Raw genomic sequence first — 27350 nt, forward strand, 5'->3', positions numbered from 1 at the left:
GCCGGCTACTTTCGGTATCGTTTGCGGCCGGACTCCGACTCCCTCTCTCCTTATTGGTCCGAAAGTTGCCTTTTAACCGAAGGGCTGGAAACGCGCAGCCCCTTTGCGAGGCGCGCAGGGGGCGGGCGGATCGCCCGGGGAAGAGACCCGCGCAGCAGCGGGACAGCAACTTTTGCGGCGCCCGGGGAGACCGGAGTGCGGCGCACGTGGGCGCCGGGGAACAGGCGCTGGGCGCGGCAGCCCGGAGCACCCGGCTGCCCCCCCCGTGTGCACCCAAGGCCGCTTCAGGCCAGCTAGCCTGCCCCCCCCCGCCGCTCTTTGCCGACCAGCCGGGGAAGGGGGCTGGGACCCGGGACCCAGCAGCGGGGGGGTCCCGCGCTCCAGGCAAGTGCCGCGGAGCGGAGCCGCCGCCGACCCCTCTCCGCGCCCGGGTTTCCTGCCCGAGGCCGGGCAGCGGCACCTGGCCCCGCGGCCAGCACCATGGGCGAGCGCCACACGGACGGCTTCTCCTGCAGGTACGGCCCCCGCCCGCGCCCCCTCGCCGCCTGGCCCGGGGGGACCCCTCTGCCCGGAGCCCGCCTCCCGGGTGCCCCCGGGGGGATGTGGCTTCGGTTCCCTGGCGCTGGCCCGGACCGCAGCCCGGCGGTGGGAAGGGGCCCGATCCCCCCCCGCCCAGACTCGGCAGCACCACCACGTGCGCGCCGAGCGCCGCCGACTCCATCCGCCCGAGGCCGGGACAGGTGCGGGGCTCGCCCGGCCGGGGTCGGGGGGCCGGGGCCCCTCCCGCCGGGCTGCCCTGGAAAGTGAAAGTAGCGGCGGCCGCGGCTCCTATTCCTGCTGCGTAGGGAGGGGCCGCGCGGCGGTGGGGGGCGGCCAGGTCCTCCCGAGCCCCCCGGGAGCTGCGGGGCACAGGGGCTCGGAGCCCCCCAGCCGCTCCCCCGGAGCCCGGGGGGGGGGTTCAGGCCCCTCCAAGCAGGAGCCTAAGCGGGGCGGCCGGAGGCTCCAGCGTCAAGCTGTCCCGGTCCGGGGCGGGGGACCCGGCTCTGTGTCCTGCTCATGGGGCGCCCCCTACGCGTCCGGGCCCCTTTTCCAGCTGCAGGCTGACAAGCCCCGGCCCTGGGACTTGGTGCGGGTGATGGATGGAGAGCGCCCCGGCTCTCCGGCCTGATCTCCCGGGCAGGGTTTCCCTGGGACAGCCCCAGTCTGAGTCCGGTGAGGCAGAGGCCAGGCTGCCCGCTGCATTCACAGCGGGGGCACCGAGAGCCGGGGCTGCCCCCGGGCAGAGCAGCCCGACCGCCGAGGTTGGTGCATCGCCCACGGGCAGAGCCAGCCCTAGGTGCTGGGGATGATCGTTCCTTGGACCGGTCCTGCTGCTGCCCGTGGGAGCCAGGCCGGGCTCCTTTCCCTCCAGCCCGGGCGCTAGGAGCAGCGAAGTTCCCAAGCCTGCGGCCGTTTGCTGAGGGGGTTTGGCTCAGGCAGGGGGGTCGAATAATCACCGCCACCTGACCTGGGATTTACTGTCAGCCAGGAAACCCAGGAGGAGTTGTTGTTACCAGATGGACTGGGGAAGGGAGGTGTTAGGTGGCCTGCTGGGGACTCCAGTTACCTTCTTGCAAAAAATAATTAAACAAGTGGGGGAAGAGAGGAACTGACAACATGCTCGGAGAAGCCTTTTTCTGAGGCACCTCCGGTGGAACTGGAGTTTTACCAGCAGGTTATTTGATTGATTTCACAGGCCCTTTACTCAAAGGGAGGTTTTTGCCCTTGGCTTCATTGAAAGCAGATCAAATCCTAATATTTCCTTGTAAATTACTTCTTTCCCCTTCTCCCCCCCCCCCCCCCAAAAAAAAAAACCCCACCCCATCACTTTTCTTTGTAATTTACACAACTTGGCATTTCTGGCAGTTACAATTTCTTGTTTGTGATGATAAAATCTCAGGAAGGACCCTTTTCTTTTTTTAATTGGAGCCATAGGAGTGGCCACCCTGCTGGCATCCCGAATTGTTCCGTGGAGATTTGTTTATAATGAGAGCTCTGTGGCTTTGCATTGTGTCTAGTCAAGGAAATCAATGGCTTTTACTTTCGAGTCTTGTTTTGTTGAGCTCCTGGTTCTGTTGTGGAAAAACCTCGGCAGGATGACAGGATTGGCACAAATCCTACAGAGTGTGTAGGCATAAGACACAGTCTAAGCTGTTTAAATAGCCTGTTGTGTTAGAAGGATCACGTTATAACACACTAGTGTCGCCACTGCAAACCTATAAAGGGCCAAATCGACTAGATAGACTATACGTTTATAAAGCTGGGTAAGTAGGTCCCGAGAGAAGGGAGCGGTGTGAGAAGGTGTTTGACTAAGTAGGGGGAGTCTGCTTTTTAACCCCTTCTGTTAGGTACTGCTTCAGCGCCAATGTGCTGATACGTAACTTAGACCATAAGTCCATTAGAATGTGGTTTGATCCCAGTGGGTGCATGAGGCTGCCTTGATATTTATATCACTGTTGTATCGGAGTTAAAGGGACCTTGTCTAGACACAGAAGTTGCACTGGTTTAACTTGTCTTGGCTTCGTTAAACCAGTGCAGCTTTTGTGCGTGGGCTGTTCAAGACTGGTTCTGTTGGTTTAGCTTGCACCTATACATTTATCAATGCGAATTAAACCGAGATACGCTCGCTTTAAACTGATAGAAGATTGCGAAAACGCACAAGTTGCACGGGTTTAACTAAATTGATATAAAATCACTCTTTGAGTTAAACACAGCTCTGTGTATGGACAAGGCCTCCAGCAACCCGTTGATCTTTCCGAATGTTGATATTTAAAAATAAAAAACATGCTGATTTGGGGGGGAGGGGAAGGAGAGCAAACCAGCATGCACTCACCAGGCACATGCCTTTGTCGCCCCTCCTCCCGCTCATATGCGCCAGTTTCTTTGCCCACCGTGGCGAGAGGGTACTATAGTTTACCTTTGTTTGTTGCAAGGGATGTTTTCTTTTGTTATCAAGGGCACCTGCTCTCTGAGCTTCAGTCTCGCTGTGTTGCGCACACACACATCATAGTTTTCTATCTTTCCCTTGGTTGTTGGGCTTTTTAATATTTCTGGATCTTTAGAGATCAGTAGAAAAAAATTCCCAGAAGTATTTTCCACATCCCTTGCCTACTTAGTGCATTTATTTCACTGTCTCTCATTATTCGAGGAGTTTGGAGCTCCTGTAATACCTCTAATGGTGTGCTAGGTCATTATTCGTCCGGAGTCTGTTTCTCAGGGACCCTACACTCACTTTAATTTGCCTGAGTGATTGGAACACACGTTTTATTGTCAGGATTGCCGGTAGCAAGCTGTTCAGCCTTCAAGCAGAGGGTGGCTAACGCTTGCAAAGGTCAGTTCATGAGCAGGTCACAGCCTGGTATGGTGGCAATAACCTGTCAATCACTGGGATGCCTGCTGGCTTTTCATGCAGGTGTGAAATAACTGGGTAGTTTTTAAGATGTGCAAGTACTGTCGTGTGTGTGAGATTCCAGTGACCTTTAAAACAATTTTTTTGGGAGAACACTTAAGATTTCTTTATACATTATATTTCACTATTGAAAAGTCAGTCACTCAAGTGAGATCAGAATGTGGCCAGTTATGACCGTATTATGTTGTACAAATATAGTTTGGCTTTGATATCTCTTCCCATGCTGGTGTAAATCCGGAATAACTCCACCAAAGTCAGTGGCATGATGCTAACCTGATTTTCCTCTATTACTTGCAGGGGTGTATGTTTAATTATAAAGAAAAAGCCCCTTGAAGTTCTGTAACATTGCAAAATGTTAACTGTTAACAGTACTTGGCTTGAAATAAAACACTGATCAGAGCTGGAAAATCTAATGGAAATGTAGCAATCAGAGGGATGTCAAGTAGTGTCCCAGTTCCTCTAAGGCTGGGAAAGGGAAGGGGAATAGCAGCCACATGGAAAGTAACCATGGCTGCAGGGGAGTAGAGCATATCTGAGTTCACCCAGAGGTGTGGGGAACAATAGTGCAAGTTCTTGCCAGGCTGCAGGACCAGGGTTAGCCAGGTGATCTGCTGATCCGGTGCATTCCCCAGGTCACTTTCATTGATGGGGGATCGGGGGGAAAGTGGGATTCATTGGTGGGGGATCTGCGGGAAAGAGGGTAAAGCTGCCCTCCCCTGGGGGAAGTGGGATCTTGTAGGCATGGTCTTGTTAGAGAGGATGAGGAGTGAATGAATGGGGCATGGGACTTAAGCATCTTTTCATCCCCAAAGGATTGTCCCTTCAGGTCAAGACTACAGAGTAGCTTCTGCTGCTCCCGCCCATGTTGTTCCCACTCTGCAGATGCAGAGGATTTCAGTTTCCCCAGTTGCAGCGCTACATTTACTTTAATCAAGTTGGTTACTGTGTCAGATTCTAAAGCACGGTTCATGTATGATCGGGCTGGCAGCGTGCTAGACAGAGCAGCCTCAACCCTGCTAGGCAACTGCCTGGCGTACAATGGTTCCTTTAATGCATGTAATCCCGGAGAGAAACAGTGATTTTGTTCGTAGAATTTAGTTCTGGGAACTTTCTGTTTTGTTTGAGAAGTGAGTCGTAAGCAGGGCAAGAGGGTAAGTATATACAGAAGGAATGTTAAATAGTCCTTGAATTTAAAGGGGGGCTGTCAGCTTAAAATTCATGAGTCTGGAAAACTCTCATTTCCTTGTGTGTGTTTTTATGTTCAGCTGATAATGTTAAAACTGAAAGTATTTTTTAAACATCCAATTTACTTTTCAGGGTTTACATCAATTGTGTACATTTCTTTTGGCCCCAAGAATGGAAACAGAGCCATCAGTTTCATTTTCCGCTCGCCTTGCCCTAGCTCAGTTTTTGCTGTGGCTGGGTTGCAAATGCTCCCTGGGGATGTTGCGTTTTGGGGTGTGGGGGTGGTTTGGTTTGTTTTATTTTATTATGCTCTAACACTTTCCACTGTAATGGCAAAAGAAGAGTTTGTTCTTGGGTTTTGTAAAAGGTGAATTTTACAAAATCCTCAGGGTGGGGCCATATTTCATTTTAGTGTCCTTTTAAAATAGCCTCTTTTTGCATGTGTGGGCGTGTGTGTTCGTGTGTGTCTCTTGTGTGATAGATGGTGGGCCTGATTCTTCTACAGCTCTTGCATTTATCATTAGGACCCCTTGCTGGAGCAATGGTTCTCAACCTGTTTACCATTGTGGGTCACGTATGCAGCACTCTGTGTATTATGTGGGCTGTATCCACACAATAGCTATCCTACCTGTACACTTACAAAAAAATAAGGTTTTGTATTTGTTATATGACAGCAATATGATTGAAATCAATAATAGTACCTGTCAATTCAACACTGGCAAAAGTCTGCCAGGAGCTTTTAAATTAGAAAATAACTCAAAACATTAACTGTTAAAATTAATTAATTTACTGTAAAGGTGGCATGGCATGGTTTGTTGCCACCCTCCCTGCTGTCTTGCTGCTGGCGGAGTGCCCGGGGAGTGTGGCTGCAGAGCTTACTCCCAAAGATGGGGAGCTCTGCCTGGTGCAGGGCATGCCCTAGCCAGGGACTGTCCCCCATGCACCCAACTCCCCCTATCCAGGGACTGTGCCCCATAGCCCTCCATCCAGGGACTGCCCCCAGCCACCAGTCCCCCCACCTAGTCTGTCCCCCATGCTCCAGCTGCATCCCCTTCCCTACAGCCCTAGCCCTCTGCGCTCACCCCTTCCTGCGCTGCCCTAGGCCCCTGCATCCCCTTCCCCATGCCTGCTGGACTCCTACCTCGGCTGCACATAGCTCAGCCATGCTGCCCGCTCTGCCCACCTGCTGCTGCAGTCCTAGTGCCAGGGAACCTGCTGCAACTGGGGTCACTGGAGCTGCAAACCTGTGGGGTGGGGGGGTGCTGAGCACCCTGGCCTACTGCCAATGCTGCTCTTGCTGGGAGGGGGAGAAGGGGGTTGATGCTGCGGGACCTGATCCTGCTGGGAGTGCTGATGCTGGGCCTGATCCTGTGCTACCCCATTTTTGCACTCACCCTGCCGGCTCTGGGCCCCAGGCAGGTGCCCCTCCCACCCCGCCCTAGTTATGCCCCTGAGGATGTCACATGGGCTGCAGTTGTGTGCTGATTGGGCAGCGAGTTGAGAACTACTGCACTAGATTGTGTCCTGACGTCGGTACAAAAGGGACTCCGTTTGATCTGTGACTACAGTGTTAGTAAACTGCACAGGGGGAATAGGCCAGATGGTCAATGTTAGCGCCAACCGAGCCGAGTACCTGGCCCAGTGTGACCCCCTCGCCTTGTTCCTACTATAGTCAATGGCAAAACTCCAGTTGGTTTCACTGGGAATCCGCATCAGGCACAGGACCGTGAATGCCAAGTAGATCATGTGGTTGGGCTGATGCTATCGGTAGTTCTGGGGCCAGTTGCTGTTCGGACTCTTGTAAAAGCTTCAGCACTCCTCAACGAGGAGAGAGAGTCTCTATTCTGCTGTAGCTTACTTCCTTTGAGTAAAGCCGAGCTCATGGCTGTTGTCAGAAGCACTCAAATGAGCATGTGGGAAAATGGAAGCTCGTGGTAGATCGCTTCTTTGAAAGGGTGACCTACGCCAGGTGACCTATTGGAGTTGTGCCTCTCTTTGCTGCTTTAGGGTGTAAAAGAAGCCTCTTGCCTGTTTATTTTTCCTTTAGAAATATCAGGTAGGTCAAGTCTTCCCTTTTTGTGTTGGTCTGGTAGGCTGATGCAGAAACTGTCCGTCCTCGTAGAGCAGGGCTGGGAAATCCTCCCCGAAGGGACTTTCTCCCCGGGGTTAGCAAAACCCCGTGAATTTTACAAGTCTGAATAAATATCCCGCTGCCTCTCAACAAACCAGCTTTAATAGCCTTGCTTTGTGTGACGTCACAATCGCCCCGGTTCCCCATTGGTCGCTGAGACTTGAATTTCTAAGGTAATGAAACAAATAGAAAGCAAGTTTGGGTTTTAAATTAAAAAACAATCACCCCCCCCCCCAAACAAGCAGCAACAACTTTTACCATCATAAAAACGTGCCCAAAAAAAGAAGCTGCCCCAAGGTCACATTCCCCCCCCCCCCCCCCCCAGATCACCCTTAGGGCATGTTTCGGGGGCTGTCTGCATGGCAAGTTCTGGGCCAAAGCATTTAATTAACCTCTCCCTACAGTATGAGCAGCCCACTGAGGATGGCTGCCAGTGCTACCTCACTAGGACATGGTCCTTTACAGGGCTGCAGCCCAGCTTGGTGACTCAATTGCAGAGCAGGTTGGACCCATTTACACAGACGAGGCCAACCAGTGCTGATGCAACGCAGATGTGGGACTCCGGTGTGCTAGTGGGATCCTCCGGCAGGGCAGGCGGCATTGCTTGGGGTCAGCGTTTCTGAGACGCTGGGCTCTCGGCGGCTTGTTCCCACTCCGCACAAACAGAGACGCCCCCGCTCTGTTCTGCACACAAGGGCAGCCCAGCCTCTGCTGGGCGCTGAAAGACCCTGATAAACAGGAAGGGGAAACATTTCACGTGCTTGCACCTCCTAGAGACCAGAGTCTCCAAAACGCTGACCCAAAGCAATGTTCATTTGAAACCTTATTGGAGCATGGTTCCTGCCGAGCTGCATGCTAATCTGTTTCAGTCAGGGCATGCCAGAGCCCCGGGCTACTGTTTCCTGGCATGGGCTGACCCCACGTCAGGCCCTGAGGCAGCCACGTCCTGGCATGGGCTAAACCAACAAAGGTGCTAACTGTGAAGGGGATTTTTCTGAGGAGGACTCTTCCTTTTGGAGCTAGGCTGAGACCACTATATTCGTTGCAGGCAGGCCTCCAGTCTCCAGATAGTGATTTTGGATCCTTGACGCAGGTCGTGTTTGACCCCTGATCTGTAGGTGGAAGGTTTTGTATCCTGTTACCAACTCCCCTGGGCAGACCTAGAAGTGTTCCATTACCAGAAGGCATGCAAACTCGCTACTAGTATATTCTCATGGTATACAGACATGTATTCACAGGGCTGCCTAATTAAATCCTATTGGCTGGCCAAATCTGAGACTTTCTGGGTGAAACAGGGCCCGTCCTTCAGCTCCCATGTAATTTAGGAGACATTTGCATCTGCATGCAGTCAGAATTCCCAGCAATATAATATCTTCCGTCCACTTTTGAAATCGAGGAAACTCTGGGAGTGTATTTCCGATTATAGTCCTGACTAGAAAAATACAATGCATTTTGAAATGTATTTTCAATCGCTTGCCATTACTGCTCCCAGCAATCCATTGGCACATATCAAACGCTGGATTTGGGCATGTACCATGGAGCGTGTGCAAGCAACCTCGCTCGTTAACCGGTTCATGGAGGCCAGGGGAAGAGCTGCTAGTTCCTGTGAGCAAAACCTCATAACTTTCTGTCATTTATCAGCGTATTGAAGGCACCTATTTTGAACTGAATTGTTCCATGTATGTATATGGTGGTGTGCATGGGAAGGGGGTCATCCGATACATAGGTGTGTGCAAGGAGCATGTTATGGTGTGTTAAATAAGAGAGTGTTGCAAGAATCCATTGGTTAAACCTGCTTTCTTGGCTACTCTGTTAGTCTGCCAGGGAAACAAGACAAGTCGTCTCCTTCATAGAAGTGTGTGGGGGGGCGCTTGGATTTGTTTTCTGCCCCTGGAGGGCAAGTGCAGTTGCAGAAGGCTGCTTTAACAGCCCTGCTGTCTATCCCCATTTCAGCAGCCATTGAAATTCCATGGGCCGAGCACTCGTGTTGTCTGCGGGAGGAAGCCAGAGCTATGCCCGAGGATGCTGAGTCATTCGCAGGCTGGCAGAGCTGATAGAAGGAGAAACTCAGGGGCCCAAACGGGGGTGAATGGCTGGGACAGTCCCAACGACGCACGTCCCCACTCTGCCTGGTTCTGGCTTTGGAGCTGTTTCTTCCTGTGTTGTTTCATGTCCCATCAATTCCAGTTATTTCCAAACACACTCTGTTATTCTGAGAATATTGGGCAAGGCTTGGATGGCTCTCGACAGATACAATCTCTCCCTGGCCTCGAACATTCGAAAGACGTAATAGGAAGCACAGTGGGTCTGCATAGATATTGGTCCACTTTCTGAACAGGTTAAAGTGTTTATCGTCCTGGGGGACGCTGGATGTAAACAAGAAGTGGCGCATTCTCTGCTTGGACGTGCTCCAAATCTCCTTGCTCTTTCCATCCAAGTTATTAAACTCCTTGGATTTTCTAGAAAAATGTAATCGATCCCTTTTAGAAAGGGCTTCCCAAACGACGTCACTGATTATCAGCCTTAATCACAGGGAGGCTTACCAGAGGAGCACTAAGCCACACGTCCCTGGAACGGCAGGATATTTGGCTAAGTGCAAGCGAAGGACGTTTCCTGTTTGAACAGAATGTACGACTGTGATAAATGCTTCAGGCAAGCAAAAGGTACAGGAATAAGCAGGCTCCACAGAGCCAAGCTGGAGAATGTGGTGGTTAAGGACAAGTTAGCAGGTAGTTACAAATCTAGTGTGGAATGTTTGTGTCTGTAAATTCAAGGTCAAATCCTACAATCTGTACCCAGGAGTAGAGGCTAGGGAATTAGTCCTCTAATCTTCACACATCTGTGGCATTCTGCAGGTGAGTGAGACAGTACTTAAAGGGTAGGTAGGCTCTAGAAAGCCATTAGAAGGACAGCATTGTCAGAGTCACAAGGCATTGTCCTTTGTCTTTGTCTCCAGAGCAAATCTGTTTAGTGTAAGGGTGGCTTTTCTAATTGCCAGCCCTGTAATCTCCGTGTGGGATCTGAGAGTCAAGCTGGGTTCTTTCAGGCTCACACTTACTTGTAATAGAGGTTATCAGAGCCAACATCTGTCCTTAGTTACATCCGTGAAATTCTGCTGTCCTCAGTGAGGTTGCCCATGTGTGGTTGAAGGCAAAATTGGACCCAGCAACTGGAATTGAGGGTCCAATGATGCTGCTCTTTCTCATGCAGAGTAGCACCGTAGTCCATGAGTAGTCTCGTTGGAACCAGTATGAGTGAGAGGCAAAATCTGGGTCTGAGTTAACAAACCATGTGATGCATGTGCCAAAACAAAATCCAGCTCACTCTTCCATTGCTACCTGGGTTGTGCAGGGCCAACAAGAGGTAAAAAACACACACTTTGTCACTAAGGTTGGATTCTATGACTCTGGAGACGCATGGTGGGCCTGATTCTGATCTGCCTTTAGCCATTTTTACAGAGCTGTGACTGTCGATGTCAGTGGAATTATTCTTGTTTGACACGTATGTAGGTGAGAGGAGAGTCAACCCTGGGAGCATGGCGAAGAAGGAGCCTTTCTTCCTCCCCTCCTCCCCCGTCCCTTTTCTGGTGACCCCTGCGGTCTGAGCCAGCCAGCTGATGTCTTTTTATTATTATGGATTCCTTCAGTCATCAGCTCTAAAGAGGGAGCTCTTTGGAGATGAAGGGGTCCTGTGGGTTTAGCGGGAAGCTAATGAAGGTGAGACTGACTGGTTTAGGAGCATGCAGCAGTTCCCTTCAGCGTGTGGCTAACGGATGGCTCGTGGAGGGCTCTCTTTCTGTGGAGTTCACAAAGCTGCAGCCACACAGACGCTGGGAAGAAATGAAACCGTCCCCAACACCACTGTTCCGCGTTACTACGACGAGACCCCTGGTTCATACAGCGTAGCTGGGCCCAGATGGCTGTCATCGGGCTGGTGGGCTAATGCACGGCGGGGGCAACTGAGTTCGACGTAGTGTCGCTTCTAGCAGACCTGTTCGTTCAGGCAATAAGGGCTGGTCTTGGCTCCCAAGGAAGGGAAGCAATCCGGGATCAGGCAGTGCAAGCGGCTGCCAGCTTTGCCTCAACCAGGACTGCATCCTCCGGAGGTGGGAATTGTCTCTGGTCCAGGTAACGGGAGGATTCATAGATTCTAGGACTGGAAGGAACCTCGAGAGTCCAGTCCCCTGCCCGCATGGCAGGACCAAATACTGCCAGACCATCCCTGCTAGACATTTATCTAACCTACTCTGAAATATCTCCAGAGATGGAGATTCCACAACCTCCCTAGGCAATTTATTCCAGTGTTTAACCACCCTGACCGTTACCTAGAGGGAGAGTGGTTGCTGTTGCTGCTTTAGGGGAATGAGGATGCTGGTTGCTGCACGGGCAGGGGAAATGCCGCGATGCTGCTGTTCTGGTTCAAATATCGACACATGTTCAAGCCACCCAGGTTTGGCTTTGCAAAACAATAACTGCAAGCCTTCTTGTTTATGTTGGAGTCAGTTCAAATACCCAAAGCTCTGAAACAATCCCGCCTCTTGTTGAAGCCTCCCTATGTAAAGGCTGCCTGCCTATAAAATCCATAGGGTAAATCCCAGCTGAGACTGCGAGGCGAAAACTCCTTTCTGCATCACTTCCCATCCACTTGTGGCATTCAGGCCTGTGCTTGTGAGAATTAGGTTTGCGAGCATTAAAGTGGTTATTTAAACAAACACGACGCACCAGGAAAACCACAGGGGTTAAGTGTTGGGTGGTTAAGCTCAGTTCTGCGTGTCGAGAATCCTCTGTCAATCCGATTCCTATGGCTGGGTTATGAGCATGCTGTCTAGAATGGGTGCACCAGTGAATCCGTCTCTCGCGGAGATGAGCTGGCAGAGGTGCATCTTTCTAGGTAATATGCTTAGAAGAGCAGAGTTTCAGATAACAGGCATGTCTGTGGGAAGCTTGGCGTTGGCAGCTGTACCTGCAGGAAAACGTGTCTGTCCATGGAGAGTCATGCAGCGTAAGAAACTTGCTCTTGTTTTGGGGGGAAGGGAGGGGGCTGGTGCAAGTGGGTTTAGTTGTGGTGTCAGTGTAATTACTTCCCTTTTACGCTCCCCTGTCAGCCTGCCAAACAGCAAGCCAAGTGTTTGTTCTTTACCTGGACTTCTGCAGAAAGTTACTGATCCTCCCCCCGCCCCCCCCCCGGCTTTATTGGCTCCTCCTCTTGAGAACGAACATCTTAAACTAAAGTGAAACCCTGCCAGGCTGTTACACAGGGGTAAAATGAAACTGTGCATGCGTAGGGCAGTGAAGGGTGGGCAGTGGAAGGGAGGGATGCACAGAAAGGAATTGAAAGCAGCTGTGTGAACAAGGACCCCTGGAATGCTCAACATGCTTGTAAAACACTGACTAATTTAGCTTCGCAGCACTCCATTGGGACTCGTATTTTTTGCCCCATCTTACAGATGGGGAAACTGAGGCACAGTGTGGCTAAGGAACCCACCCAAGGCCACACACAATTATGGCAGAGCCAAGAATCAAACCCAGGAATCCTGATTCCCGATCCCTTTACTAACCTCGAGCTGATGGGTGCCTTGCTCCTGGTGTTTAAAAAACAAAGCTTTCCTTTGAGAGACAAGGTGGGTGAGATAATGCCTTTCATTGCACCAGCTGGTGGTGGAAGAGAAAAGCTTTCGAGCTACACAGAGCTCTTCTTTGGGGCTTGGAAAAGTACTCTGAGTGTCACAGCTAAATGCAAGGTGGAAAAGATGGTTTAGTGCAGGGGTCTCAAACACGCTATTTCCTGCGGGGCTATTTCTCAATTCAGTCCCAACCGTGTGCTTAAACAGTACATAACGTGGGCTCGAATTGACTTGCTGCCTGTAGCAGAAAATCGTGGTCTATTGTTACTTGATGGTGTAGGGCCTGGTTCTGGTCTCTCCCCTTTTTACCTAGGGTGGCCACTGCTGCATCCCTGGAATACTGGACGTTCCTGTGCTTCCGGGAACGAATGGCACGGGACCTCCCCTCCCAGCGTGACCTTGCAGAGGGGTGTACTCTCATAATGGGGCCATCCATTCTTGATACGGGACAAAACCATGTCCTGTTTTGTCTCGGTACCGGACAGGGGACAAAGCCATAGTTCGAGGACACTCTAGTATAAAACTGGACAAACAGCCTGCTTGGCATTACTCATCTTAGGGAGAGTAAGAGCAGATTCAAGTCCTTTTTAAAATTGATTCCCACTGCTTGTGTGCAGCGAAGTACTTGGGGAAATCCCACCCTGAATTAATGAGAGTTTGTCTGAATAAGGACTGGAAAGACCCCAGCTCTCTCACGGGTGTAAACGTGGAGTTATTGGACTGATATCAGTGCGGTTCAGTCAGCATAGAACTATTGTGAGTGAGATCAGAACTGGGTCCTGAATGAGGACTTCAGGATTTGGCCCTGTGTACATGTTGTACAGCCTCACTGAAATGCAGCCACTTCTGGGGTGGGAGGCAGCACATCACACAGCAGTCACAAGAGGGGAAGTGTCATAGGATCTGTAATGTGTAGAGAGTGGGTGGAACCTTGGCTTTTATGACGTGTCATCCCAGAGCACCCCCTCGCCAGTGACCTGCATGGTACTTGATGATTTGAACCTGTTCTTCCAGGGACTCCAATGCTCTGTCATACAGCTGCTCCAGCGCAAACCCTTGTGACTTGCACTGGTGCAAACTGTAGTGCACGGGGGCCAGGTGTGGCTGCACTGGGGGTTTGATCTGGTGCACTCCACTGGTGCCTGAAGTCCCTGTGTTGACAAGGTCTGGGCTTTCCAGGCCTGACATTTGCATCTCTGAACCACCCTCTGCTGGCCTGTCAAGCAGACAGAGCCCCCCCACCGGCCCCAAGAAAATCCCTCATGCAGCCTTTCTTCCTTTGTCTTTGCAGCGCACCTGAATCGCTCCAGTCACTGCAATGAATGGCCAGACTATCCCAGCAAGCACTCCCGGGCGTTCCCAGGGCTGGAATGAGTTCTGCGAGCTGCACGCGATCACCACGGCCAAGGAGCTCGCCAAGAAGTACCTGCTGTTTGCCACCGAGAACCCCCACCATGACCTCCTGGCAGCCGAGAACTTCTCGGTGCAGTTCACAGACCTCTTTCAGCAGTACTTCTGCAACGAGGTGAAGGAAGGCTTCGCCATGAACCAGTTCAGGGTCCTGCCCTTCAGCAGGGTGCGGGACTATAGGGAGACCAGCAAGAGGCACGCGGATGCCTCTTCGGGGCCGGTCGCGGCGAAGTTGGAGGCGGAGCTGACTGCCCACTCTGAGGCCGACAGAGCTGCTGACACTAACCCGCGGGGCCTGCCCAAGTCGTGGAGTTCTGAGGAGCTGATGGGGGCAGCCTCCCCTCTGGCCGCCAGGAGACACTTCTCCCTCACCCAGCTGCGGAGGAGCTGGCGCAAGTTCTTGCGCCGGAGATCCTCCGAGGCCATCCCAGGCGAGGGGGAGGTGCCAGAGCCTGCTCTCAAGCCTGGGCTGGCCAAAAAGATCCTGCCGTGGACCCTGTCCCGAGATCAGGCTCACGAGGTGTGCAAGGAGGGTCTCTTAAAATACGGCATGGTAGATGAAACCACCATGGACAGTGGGACACGCTGGCAGCGGTGCCGATTGGTTCTACGGAAGGCAGGGACGTCAGACAATGAAGAGTATGTCTTGGAGCTGTTTGATCCCCCCAAGGTAAGCAGCCTGAGGTCTCTCAAATCCCTCCCCTGTTTGCTGCTGGCCACGTCTCTTCATTGCCTCATGCATTACTGTACTGTTCAATGCGCTGTTCCGCTTTAACAAGGAGGTGCGGCCCAGGGCTGGGGAGAGCTAGAGCAGTGGTTCTCAACCAGGGATACGCGTACCTCTGGCGGTAGGTAGAGGTCTTCAGCGGGTACATCAACTCATCTAGATATGTGCCTAGTTTTACAACAGGCTCCATAAAAAGCTCTAGCAAAGTCAGTACAAACTAACATTTTCTATAGACAATGGCTCGTTTATATGGCTCTATGTACTACACACTGAAATGTAAGTACCATATTTATATTCCAATTAATTTATTTTATAATTATATGGTACAAATAAGAAAGTCAGCAACTTTTCAGTAGTCGTGTGCTGAGACACTTCTGTATTGTTGTCTGGTTTTGTAAGCAAGTCGTTTTTTAAGTGAGGTGAAACTGGGGGTACGCAAGACAAATCCGACTCCTGAACGGGGGACAGTCGTCAGGAAAGGTTGAGAGCCACTGGGCAAGAGAATGGTCCCTGGCTGCTTGGATTGGTCTGGATTTGCATGGCCTGACGTGTCCCTAGCCTTTCTTTTAGAACTCCAGAGCTCCTTTGTGAGCCATGGCTCCACTTTTGCCCCACTGGAGGAGCCAGAGTAGGTCTGATTTGAGGAAGTGGCCTTTGCTTCTTGGTGCCTATATCCCGTAAAGTGTAGGGTGGAATTCCCCTGCACAGAAAGCTGCGGCTCCTCCCTTACGCAGCTGTTACTGAAAGAATCCCACAATGGAGGCAAGGAACAGGTGACCTAGGGAGGTGGGGGGATCTTGTCGGGGTGGTCTAGGTTTACCTGCGGTAGGATTGGACTAAATCTGTGTTTCTCAACCACTGGTCCGTGAGATCTCCCTGACATTGTTTGAGAAGGCAGCAAACCAATCCCTGGTATAGAAACACTGGACTAGGTGACCTCCTGGGCTAGAAGGGACCTCTACATTTCTCTGATGTTTCTTTTCCTCTACAAGTTCAGGCTGGGATCTCCAGATGGCCTAAATCTGCCTGGCCGTTGTTACTTGCATAGTGGTTTTATTTTTTAAAAAAAAAAGTGAATCAGCTTCAAGTTATAAACGTTTCTAGTGATTGGCTCTGAGAGAGTGACTTGGGTGTTCGTTCCAGGAATTCCTTGGCATATGTCCCTTGGGCAGAAGTATTCATCCCTTTCCCATTATGAGCATTCTCGGAGTGGGGACTGAACTGCCAGTGGATTCAGATGCGGGGAGGAGTTGTCAACCTCTGTGCAAAAATATGGAGTTGAAATTAGTTTCCAGCTATGGCAGAAAGGGACTTTGGAAATAAGCGAAGGAGCCTTGTGCGTGAATGTTTTATTACTTGATTACAAGAGGTGAAGGCTACACTTCAATTGATGGATTTTCTTACCGGAGGAGTACAGCCTTCATGTTTAAATCTTGTCCAGGGTCTGATCCTCCCTCCAGGGACCTCCATGGGAGCTGGATTGGGCCCTTGGCTCTGCTCTGAAGGTGAAACTTTACCACACTTAGACTTTGGGCCCTACCTATTCAGAACTACCCTTTGCAGCTTTGATGACTAGGTGAGAGGCAGATGGATTCCAGTCAGAGAGTTTCCCTTTCGCTTCTGCTTCAGGCCTTAGGGCCTGATGTCTGGCAAGATTAGCTTGGTTGTGAAACCTGCTTCTCGTGCCCTGTGATTTGTGAACTCCTGGTGCTCAGAATGGTTTGAGATCTAAGCTGTTAGGTGTCTGGGCTGTCCCGGATTCTGTTCTGATGAGGCACTAGAGCGCTAGCACCCTGGGGAAAAGGCAGGGAGTGGGAAGAAAGAGCTAGCAGGAAATTCTTGGCTCTGTTACTAGACGTCCTTTGCATCTCATTCAGAGCCTCCAAAGCTGGGTGAGCGTTATGAGCCCTGCTTTTCCAATGGGACTGAAGCATGGAGGGGTTAGGTGATGTGCCCAAGATTATGCAGGGAATCGGTGGCCGAGCCAGAAACAGAGCCCAGGGGCTGGTTCTGCTCTTATCCTGGGGAGACCCCATTAACTTCAAGAAGTGACTGACTGGTGTGATTGGTGAATTGAGCCCTGAGAGTCCACCTGCCTGGGTTCTTATGTGGTCCTTATCACTGTAATAACCGAGAGTGGATTCTTTCCTCCTGGCCCCCCTTCTTTCCCCCCCTCCCCCCCATCTGCTAGACTGGGTCTGTCCTTGTTGGGTATATGGTGCTATAAGGTGTGGGCCCCGCTTTGGCCAGGAGGTAGGAGTGCTCCTCTGTAACAAAGGGGCTGCACGAGCGTTCGCACGTAGGCCCCTGCCCTGCTCTGGGGAGGGAGAGAATTATGCTCCCTTTCAAGCCTAGCTGCGAGGTTACATGTTCACAAGGCCCAGCCTGTCCTGGGACGTGCCCACCCTGAATCAGCACAGCCAGACGTGCAGCACCTAAGTGCGCAGTCCGGCCCTGGCTGGGCAGTCGAGCGAGAGGTGCCCCGTGGTGACTGGGAGAACCTATACTGCTTCCTGGGTGGAAGGGCACAGACTGCTCTGTATCCAGGACCTGAATTGGCCGTTCCCACGCAGGCAGGTCACCTCCTGAAGTGACGGGGAGCTTTTCTTGCAGGAGTCCGACAGGAATGGGCCAAATTCAACCTTTGTTGACATGGGTCAGTGGGCTTTCTGCCTGGGCCAGAACTGCGGGAGCAAGTCCCCTGGAGTCTTTGTGTTTAGCTTAGTAGAGACGCTTGACACAACCCTGTATCTCTATACCCACGTGGGCTCCTTTATTCCCCAGCAGGGCTGTTATGATACATAGGTTGACTAACCACTGCTAACTATGTCAGAGAAAGTAAAACCTCTCTCTGTCTCCGATTCCTTGAGAGCCCCTTCTCTGGGCTGAATCTCAGGGCTATTTTATTACCTTCTGATTTCCCTGTTGGGTCTTTGACCACGGCCTTGTCTAGTTCCTCATGTTGAAAGTGCTGGTTGTTACACTTTGGGGTGCTGTCAAAATAAGAGCATCAGATGCTTCTATTGAAGAGCGGGAAGGCTAGAACTTAGATACAACACCGCACCAACGGAGAAACGCAGAGAAGGTGGAGGGTTGGAGAAGGGTTTCAGAAATGTACAGCACATAGCGCCGGGAGCCCTGATCCCAGCTCAGGGCCTTTAGGTGCCCCCACAATACAGATAATTCATAGTATCACTTGGGTACTGACTGGGTGCATCTCCTTGGTTTCCAGTGTTGGTTCTCGTACATGTCTTGGGAGAAGGGAGTTTGTAGGAGGGCCTGGCCTGGGGGGAGGGTCGAGGTTTGGGTACCTGCCCAGCGCACACCTGTGATACAGAGGAGGGAAGTGAAGGGACATGAAGGCTGGTGACTCTGCTGGTGCTGGCTGGGAAATGCAAACCTTAGTGGGAAGGGCTGATTGACCATGAAGGGTGAGCCCAAGAGAAGCTGTGTCCAGCAGAGAAATCGGATCATCGAATGTCGCTGGAAAGGTGAACGTGGGACAGATGCCTGCACAATGGACTGATGGCTCTGCAGGGCTGGCTTCTGCCTCGGAGGGGAGGACTTTGATCCTTGACTAGAGCGGTTGGAGGGTTTGATGGGTCTGGACAGTCCGGTTTGGGGAGAGGTGGCCGTGTAAAGATTGATTCTAAGAAGCCTGGGCGAAAAGGTCCCCAGGAAACCCCCTGTGTAGGGGTAGCTGGTGTAGGATTTGATATTGGCCAATGGAGGCATCCATGGTTGGCTTGTCTGCTTGAAGCACTTAATATCCAGACTGTGGGCCACGTTCCCCTGTGTAACTCCACTGGCTTTGGGGGGAATTGGGTCTAGTCTGCTGGAAAGTTGGTCAGGTTAATAAAAGCTGACAGCCCATGACCAACGAGCTCCAGTCTGTCGGGGGGGAAATGGGTCTGCGGCCCCTAACGCCCCTCCCAACTGCCCCTGTTGTTGGCAGCCTCGGAAGAGAGAAATAAACTCCCTTGGGTTCTAGATGCAGCTGCTTCAGGTCAGAGTTAGGAATAGGGTGACCATACATCCCACTTGGCCGGGACAGTCCCCTTTTTCAGTTCTGTCCCGGCTGTCCCTACTTTTTCGCCCAAACTGGGCATTTGTCCCGGCTGCAAGGCAGAGTGGTGGCTGCTGCTCTGGCGTCCGCTGAAGGCAGTGCTGTCTGCCAGCAACAATGGAGAAATTTGCCTTCAGAGCTGACCCCCCTCAGAGCTCAGGAGGTCAGCCCCGGCCCCGGGCGGCACGGGGCTCAGAGGGGTCAGTCCCGTCCCAGCCCCAGGCAGTGTGGGGAGAGCGGCCCTGCTGAGCCCTGGGCCGTCCCGTTTTTACTTTAAGAAATCACCCTAGGGATGGTGCCAGGATGGCATGGGAGAAAGAGAGAATCTGCTTGTGCCTTTAAAGGTGACCAGCAAAGAGAAAAGGCCTTTTCTGAAGACTTTATGATGGGGGCAGAGGGCCTGGTAGGGGTAAGTGTCTTTCTTTATTTTAATGAGGTGTTTACATTAGAACGGGGTCAGCAACCTTCCAGAAGTGGTGTGCCGAGTCTTCATTTATTCACTCTGATTTAAGGTTTCGCGTGCCAGTCATACATTTTAACGTTTTTAGAAGGTCTCTTTCTATAAGTCTATAATATATAATTAAACTATTGTTGTATGTAAAGTAAATAAGGTTTGTAAAATGTTTAAGAAGCTTCATTTAAATTTAAATTCAAATGCAGAACCCCCCGGACCGGTGGCCAGGACCTGGGCAGTGTGAGTGCCACTGAAAATCAGCTCGTGTGCCGCCTTCGGCACGCGTGCCATAGGTTGCCTACCCCTGCATTAGAATTTCAGGTCTAGTCTACTCTGGAAGAGTCTATGATTAGAGAACTAGTGGAAAGCTGAGTAATTTTTTGGGGGGGAGATGTGGGGGGATTTTTAGTCAGACTGTTTAAGACTAAAGTTCTGTGGTGGGGTTTTTTGGGGGGGAGGGGGGCGGCTAATCTCCCATTTAACTTCAAAGACTAATTAACATTCTGGAAAAGGGGAGTCTTGGCTAAAGGTTCCAGAACCTTGTCTCCGAATGGTTCCCTAGCTCACAGTGCATCTATACAGATCCACGAAGTCCTCCAGCAAAACCAGAGAAGAGTAGACTTGAAATTCCTGATATTTCTAAATTAAATAGCAGGCAAACTCCACCTCCTAAAAAACCCTTTACAAATTAAAAATCAGGCTACCTCTTTGTATCGCTGAGAAGTGCAATCAAAAAAAAAGGACACAAGCTCAATTAAAAAAAGCTTTCCAGTTTGCCTTCTGTGTTGCTTTTATAAATGGCTGCTGGTCACTTGAAATGAGCACCCTCCTCATGTCCCTGGAACTGCCCGCTGTCCGTTTCATCCAGTCCGTGTGGAAATGAGCAGTGTTTCAGGTCTACTCGTGGTACCACATAGACCACAAATGAAAAGAGAGCAGTTTGCACCCTTGCATGTTTGTGGTGGCGTCTGGGTTACACGTATTGGTTTCACTTTTCACAGTTCCCCATGAAATCAGTTTCAGTAACGGATAAAATTTGCACCAGATTTACACCACCTTGCAGTTTCCATTGAGTCTTTCTGCACATGCGCACGCTCACAAAGAAACTGAAATGTCTTCTGTATGGGCTGTCTAGCTCCACTCCTTATCCGGAGATCGTCCTCACACAGACTCTGTCCTCAGACAGAGCTCGGTCCTGCTCCCATTGGGCCAAATTCACCCTGGGCGTAACTCCCTGCACTACAGCGGAATTACCCCAGTAACGAATTTGACCACTGACTGCAACAGAAGCAGAATCTGGCCCAATAAGATTTGATTTGGAGACTAATTTTAGTGACGCCCCCCTCTTCCCAGCAATCAGAGCAGGCCTCATATTAGGCAGTGTTCCCAGAGCCGCAGGCTGGCACTGAGACCCCTACGCGCAGTGCTCTGCCAAAACACTTCACGAAGTGTTGTTACAGCTGAGCTCTGTGCAGAACATCTCACGCCAATCCAGGTTCACCTGCGGGGCCAGACTCGGAAGGAAACTCTGGGCTTGGGGAAATGCAGCCGCGGCAGCGACCCTCAGTGGAGCTGGGAGGAGAGGGAACTCGGCTCGTGTAAGCCACACGAATAGGGCCTTCTGACCTGCAGCATGGTTAGTTATTTTAACTGGGCAGCAGCACTGAGTTCCAGCTCCCGAAAGAGTCAGATGGAAAGAAGAAGCAAACCGACATCGCCTCCAGTTCCCTCCTTTTTCTGCTCACTCTCAGTGGTGCAGATAGGGGAAGACGCTCCACCCAAGCCCACGCCGGCGTCTTTGCGACCAGCGTCTGTGTCTGAAGAGAAAGGGGGATTTCACAATTTCCCCCAAAGGGGAGTTCTCCCTCTTCGCTGTTAGTCATTGCAGCCAACTTGCGGAGCAGCACGTGACCTGGCACGAGGATGTGGTGATAAGCTCAAAAATCAGATCTAGGGGCAGGCAAATTGCGAGCTCTCAATACTTGGTTTGTGTTTGCTGTCGGCGCTACACAACCATCAACTTGTGCTAGTTGGTGAAGCAGGATCCATCTGCTAAACTGTACAGCTGCAGTGACGTGTCCGGGAAGCAGTTGGGCAAGGCAAATGAGCTCTGGGATACCAGGCTGTATATCTCTGGTCAGTTTTTAGAGGTCTCTGGGGTAAATTCATTGCTAGGGCAAGTGGGCGCAACTTGGTTGCAGCCAAGAGAATGGCCTTCCCTGTTTTGTTAAAGAGCAGCTGAAGTCAGCTGCATTCTTGGGTGGGATTGAGGACAATCATTTCAACAGGACCTTTCATCCCAAACAGGGCCGGCTCCAGCATTCCCCTTTTCCCCCCCCCCCCCCAAAAAAAAAAAAATAGGCGCGATTGGTGGCAGCAGTTCAGTGGCAGGTCCTTCACTACTAGAGGGAGTGAGGGACCTGCCACCCCCGAATTGCCGCAGGTGCCGCTCCTCTCTCTTGGCCGCCCCAAGCACCTGCTTGTTAAGCTGGTGCCTGGACCCGGCCCTGATCCCAAAGCTGACCTGAGTCTTTCTGGTTTTACAAACACAGGAATCGCTTCACCCACCCACTGAAGTGCAGCCACCTCTGGGGTGGCTCACGGCAGATGTTTAGCTGCACATGGCAATGCTGCACAATTGTTTGGAATCAGAACTGAAGAATACCACCACGTTCAAGGGGAATGTGAAATTAGTCCAGACAGGGCACCCAGGTACTTTTTTCTCATGCTTCTTTCTACCCGTTTATACTTTTCAGTCCTACCTGTGGCCAGTGGCTCTAATTAACCTATTTGTCTTTTCAAAGCAAAGTGCAGCCTGGCTCGCAGTCTGAAAGCAACTGTAGTAACCGCATGCATTTTTCCTGCCTTAGCAATCCCTGACCCAGTTTAATCTTAAATGCCATTTTTGGTTTTGTACTTGATGTCTTTGTATTGAAGGAAATAATTGCCAAGGAAAAGCCACAAACTGCAAACGCCCGTGGAGGTGGATAAAACAGTAAACACAAACAAGTAGGGGTATCCTCAACAGAATAATGCCGGCTCCTCCTTTGAGCTCCTGTGTGCAGACCCTTGTGTCTCTGGGTCCTGGTCCATGAGGAGGCTCCCAGGGGCTACAGTAAAACAAATAGTAAATAATAATATTCAAGTGTGTACAGAAAATTGGGAATTTAACCAGTTTATTTACATTTCTGGAGTATTATTTGTTAGGTTTTTTTCTTCTTCTATATTTAGAGCTAAAGTCAGTGGTGGTGGCACAGATGCTGGTGTTACACATCAGGCCTGAGTCTGATCCTATTACGCTAAACTAGTGTAAATCAGGAGTAACCCTGGAGAAGTCAGTAGAATTACACTAAGGTAAAAGAGAGGAAAATCAGGCATGCTAGGTGCAGATTAGTCAGGAAACTGGTATAAGTGGGGGGAGGGATAGCTCAGTGGTTTGAGCATTGGCCTGCTAAACCCAGGGCTGTGAGTTCAATCCTTGAGGCGGCCATTTAGGGAACTGCGGTAAAAATCTGTCTGGGGATTGGTCCTGCTTTGAGCAGGGGGTTGGACTAGATGACCTCCTGAGGTCCCTTCCAATCCTGATATTCTATGAACATTTCTAAGTAACAAGGGGCCTGGCACATATACTCAAACCTGTGTACACCTTCTGGCCATGATCTCTCCATGCATGTTACATTCACTGAATGCTAAATCAGTGCAAGCTACCAGTTATCACATCCATTTCTAACCTGTTTGTGCCCAATGTGACATTTATTCTTCTGTTTACATCACTACTAAAGGATCAGTCCTGCAAGCACTTACACACATGAGTAACTTTTCATGAGTAGCCCTATTTAGTTCAGTGGGAATGACATGAGTAAAATGACTTGTACATAAACGTTTTCAGGGATGGGATCCTAAATTTGGCCCTTCATGCCTAAATTAAGGGAAATGCTCTGATATGATTTACATCAGTATAAATCTGGAGTAATTCCCAGTGACTTCAGTTGAATTGCTTTCCATGTGGAGAATCAGAATGTGGTCCAAACACAAATAATTTTGGCTTCAAATTTAAGTTGGGTTTTTGTTTTTTATTGTTTTAAGTAAGAAAAAGATGGTGGTTAACAATTGGTTATGAATTGAAATGCTTAATTGGTGTTAAAACAATGGAAAACATCTTTAAAACTTAAACTTCAGGTAGCAGCCTCAGAAACCTAAATGCAGTTATCTGGTCTTAGTTTATTAATACCAGAAAATGAAACTGATTGTAAACAGAAAGTGAAACTGATCAGTCTAGTTTCTCAGCCAGGCTGAATGAAATGCAAAAAGAAAACAAACAGGAAAAATGGAGGAAAGTAAATTAGCTTTTGAATGTTTCCCCTGTTACAGTAACTGAAGTTGTCATTCGTAACAGAGACAGTTTTGGCTGAGGGAGGAGTTCAAGTTTGGCCCTCGTGATTCTTCTCTTATCAGCATCCCAGTATGATGAATCTCCGGCTCTCAAAAATCATGAGATGTAAAACAAACAGATGCACCTTTGGGTTCTTGGTCATTTGCCTTGGGTTTCCAAGCCACTGGGGTCACACTTGGGTCCCATTTTCAAGCTTTTTTCTCCCACCCAAGGACTAGAAACTTACTGTGGTGTTTGTTTGTTTGTTTTTTAATTGAAAGCTGAGATTCTCACCTAATCTCATGCCTCCAGGAGTTGAAGCTGTACGAATGGTGTGTGTGTCAGTCCAGTCAGTCAGTCAGAGGGCTCTGGTAGGCTAGCCTTGGCGGACTAGAGCATTCCAGCTGAACTTTGGCAGACCAAGCTGTTTGCTAGAGAGCTGCTCTCCTCGGAGAGATGCCAGATGATCTTTAGGATTATTCTTTTTCAGCTCTTTCTCCTCTGGAGAAACGTTTTTCCCCTCCCCACCTTCTCCCCCAGTAAACTCGAAAGAGGCCTAATCCTGTAAAGCCCGCTGTGCACAGCATCAAATAGACTGGGGTTGCTTTGAAGAGCTCAGATCTCATTTCCTCCTGGGGTGGGTTGGATGGCTGGGGCTGGCATTGCCTCTGGCTGCAGGGTGGCTGCAGCACTTGGCCCGCCACCCAGTGAAAGCCAGGATGCAGTGCCAAGATCTGATCAGCCAGCCTCTCAAATGCTCTCTGACATCTCACGGGCTGCTTTCCTCGGTGGTAGCCTGGAGGCACAGAGGGCTGGATGCTGGGCCCATACACGTCAAATGCAAAACTTCCATGTGGTTTAATAGGGGAGGATTGGGCCCTTGAAACATGCAGCCAGCCTTATTTCATGTGTAGGTAGGTGTTTGTCGTCCGTGTCGTCCGTCCCCCCCTCACCACCACCACCACCACCACACACACACACACACACACACACACACACACACACACACAGGTATTGGAACGTGGGATTTAAAGAAGATTAAAAATAATTATCTAAAAAATATTTCATGTCTCGAAAGTTTCCAGGGACACAGACTAGGAATCCATTCAGCTTGTGTATACAAACCTAGACTTAATAGAAGACCACGAGATAGGAATTGGATTTAAACTCAGTCTGAGTTGCCAGCTGCATGTTTTTTTTCCCTCGTGAGCTATAAATAGATCAATGGGTCTGTATTTGCTGTGAGCCTTCTCCTTTAAACGCTGCCATGCTCCGATCACGCAGGATTTGGGTTTGGTGTTTGAAATAGAGAGCACACACACAGAAGGGAAGAGTTCTGTGCCATTTGGCCTAGCTGGTTGTGGTTAGTGACACACACCTGTTCTGAGGTTTGCGAATACATACACCTTAAACACATTTTTCTGTGCAGAGGCAAAGCTGCAAATGCAAATTTTGCTCCCTCTTTTCTTGTAAAGCGGTGAAAACGCTGCAGGCTGAATCCTGATCTCACACACTGAAATCACTGGAGGGTTACTCCAGATTCATATCAGCCTGGCTGGTGTAAACCCTGACCTTGCATCACTCAAAAGAGAACATTAAAATACAGATATTTAATTAGCTACTCTCCTGTTGGGAAAGTATCGGGGGTAGCCGTGTTAGTCTGCATCTACAAAAACAACAAGGAGTCTGGTGGCACCTTAAAGACTAACAGATTGATTTGGGCATAAGCTTTTGTGAGTAAAAACCTCACTTCTTCGGATGCATAGCTACTTTAATTAGCTACTCTCCTGTTGGGAAACATATTGAGCCCAGTTCTGTGGCTTACTCTACTTCGGAGATGCATAGAGAGTGCAGAGTGGGGTTCCCCCTGGCATGGGGAGTTCCCAGTGGATGTAGAGTCAGTGTAGCTGGCTCCTTCACCCTTGCTTCTGTACAATCCCTGGCACAGGAGGTGGGAAGGGGGGTGTTGGAGCATGGCTGGAGCCTGCTTTGCTCCAGCAAACCCCAGGGGATGGGGATGGCTTGTCCCTTGGGGATCATTACCAGCTAGTGAGGTTTAGAACAGCCTCCAAAATGCTCTCTGAGGCCAGCTCTGCGGAACTTAATCAGGGAGCTGGTGAGAGCCCCTCCGAAGTTGATTGCAGCATGAGGTCCGTGGAAATACAGTTTTCCTCTAGGGATCCCAGCATTCAGTGGGTTCACAGAAAGAGCCTTACTTGCATTGACAAGAGCTCTTGTGTTTTTTAGCATAGGTGGGACCCAAGGTACCAATCAGCTTTATATGAGAAATTTATCGATCGGAGATCTTTAACCGAGAGCTAGGGTGCTCTTCTGAGCATTGCTGGGAATGCAGCTTTTATTGCCGGCCTCCAGGGACATGAACATGGGCAAAAATAAAATAAACATGAATGTGAGGTTTGACTTGTTTTACCCTCTCTTCCTGGTAATGTTGGCTAGGGAGATGTTCTGGGCTGGGAACGCGCTGTCTGCTGATCCAGGATCACTCCCTCAAGCGAGGAAAATGACGTAGGTTCTGTGAGCGTAATGTTCCAGGGAAGTGTTTGGAAAACTACAGCGCAGTTCACTTGAATTCGTTTCCCAGCCCTGTTTCTGACTCACTGCGTAGACTTCCCCTGGGCAAGTCACTTAACCTCCTTGAACCTCCGTTTTCTCCAGAGCTCACTGGGGTTAAGAAGAACTGATTAATAACAAACTATTGCTTATAACGTGTTTTTAAGATTATTTGGTCAAAGATGATCTCAAGGCTCGATCCTGTAAGGAGTTAAACATCAAAGTCATGGGGGTCAGCCCCTTCCAAGACACCTGCAGGATCAACCCCTAAACAGATAACTTTTCAGTCACTGGAGAGAAGAGATTTAGGCACCTTTCCAAATCTTGTCCTGGGTCATTAGTCTTAGTGCTGTAGGTTCAGTAGATGTTTATAATTCCTTGTTTACCTGCTTACCCAATTCAGACTGCTGATTCCCTTGCTTTTGGTTTGTATAGATATAAATAGATGTTGTTTTTCCCCAAATCATGATTGTTTCATTGGTGTAAATGCACGTTTTGCTTCACTTGCATTGACATCACTCCCGTGTGTTGTCCTGGAGTCACCACATGGCATCAGAGGGACTCAGGGGACTTAAAGATGCCCAAAGGGCGTGCAGAAATAAATAGCTGTAGCAACGCTTTCTCGGAGGCTGACACGTGTGTTTGCCAGTTTCCAGCTCTGAGTAAATTTTTGCAGCCAAGTCCTAAAGCCCATGAAAATTGGGATTTCGAATGGAAACGTCCACGGGTGTTGTTACAGAAGGGAAGGGAGGGGGAAAGGGGGTTTTCATTTCCGCAGGTTTCGTTATGGCATTTGTAACGATCATGCTCTGAGATGAGCCAAAATGATCCCTGCCAGTGGGCAAGCCGTGCTGCCCGAGCCAGGCCTTCTGCTTAAGGTGGGGTGAGGCTCAATCTTCTCTCAGTTGTGTTCTGAGCAAGGCTATTTTCAGCTTCCTTGGCTACCCGCCGAAGTATGTTTTTCAAACGTCTCGCTGATTGAGCCAGCAGCTTTCCTACCCTGTTACGCGCGTAGACTTCAGCCATCTGGAGGAAGGGTGGCCCAGTGGTTATCATGCTGGTCTGGGACTCTGGATACCTGGGTTCAGTTCCCTGCTGTGACTTCGGCAAAGCGCTGATGTCTTTGTGCACTTCAGCTCCGGCCCTACTTCTCGGTATTGAGGGTCTGTATATTAAAGGCCCTTTGGTGCTAAGCTAATTAGAGGGGGCCTATGAGTACCAGAAGTAGACGACGCAAGCAGGCTTTATGCAGGGGCTTTGAACCTCCCCAGGGTGAAGCAGATAGTATCTTCAGTGGCCGCTGTGGTTGTAACAAAGGGGATGGGGGGAAGCAGGCCGTTTAAACAGTGGATAATGTCTGTCT

At 50.3% G+C, this 27350-nt stretch overlaps 1 protein-coding gene across 3 annotated transcripts in view; it reads left to right on the top strand.

Moving 5' to 3' along the window:
* Positions 1-373: 373 nt before the first annotated feature.
* The window catches only part of SH2B3 (SH2B adaptor protein 3), a 100950-nt gene continuing 73973 nt past the window's right edge, over positions 374-27350 (top strand). The window contains exons 1-2 of one of the 3 annotated variants that reach the window (XM_005298602.5): positions 374-515; positions 13679-14467. In XM_005298602.5, coding sequence (XP_005298659.2) covers positions 13706-14467 — 762 coding nt within the window. In that variant the 5' untranslated portion in view covers positions 374-515; positions 13679-13705. Of the gene's footprint in view, positions 516-1161; positions 1302-7088; positions 9428-13678; positions 14468-27350 lie in introns of those variants that run through there. The other 2 variants (XM_065568774.1, XM_065568772.1) reach the window with 2 other exon arrangements.

Source organism: Chrysemys picta, chromosome 15 (assembly GCF_011386835.1).
Source record: "Chrysemys picta bellii isolate R12L10 chromosome 15, ASM1138683v2, whole genome shotgun sequence".
NCBI classification, from domain to species: domain Eukaryota; kingdom Metazoa; phylum Chordata; order Testudines; family Emydidae; genus Chrysemys; species Chrysemys picta.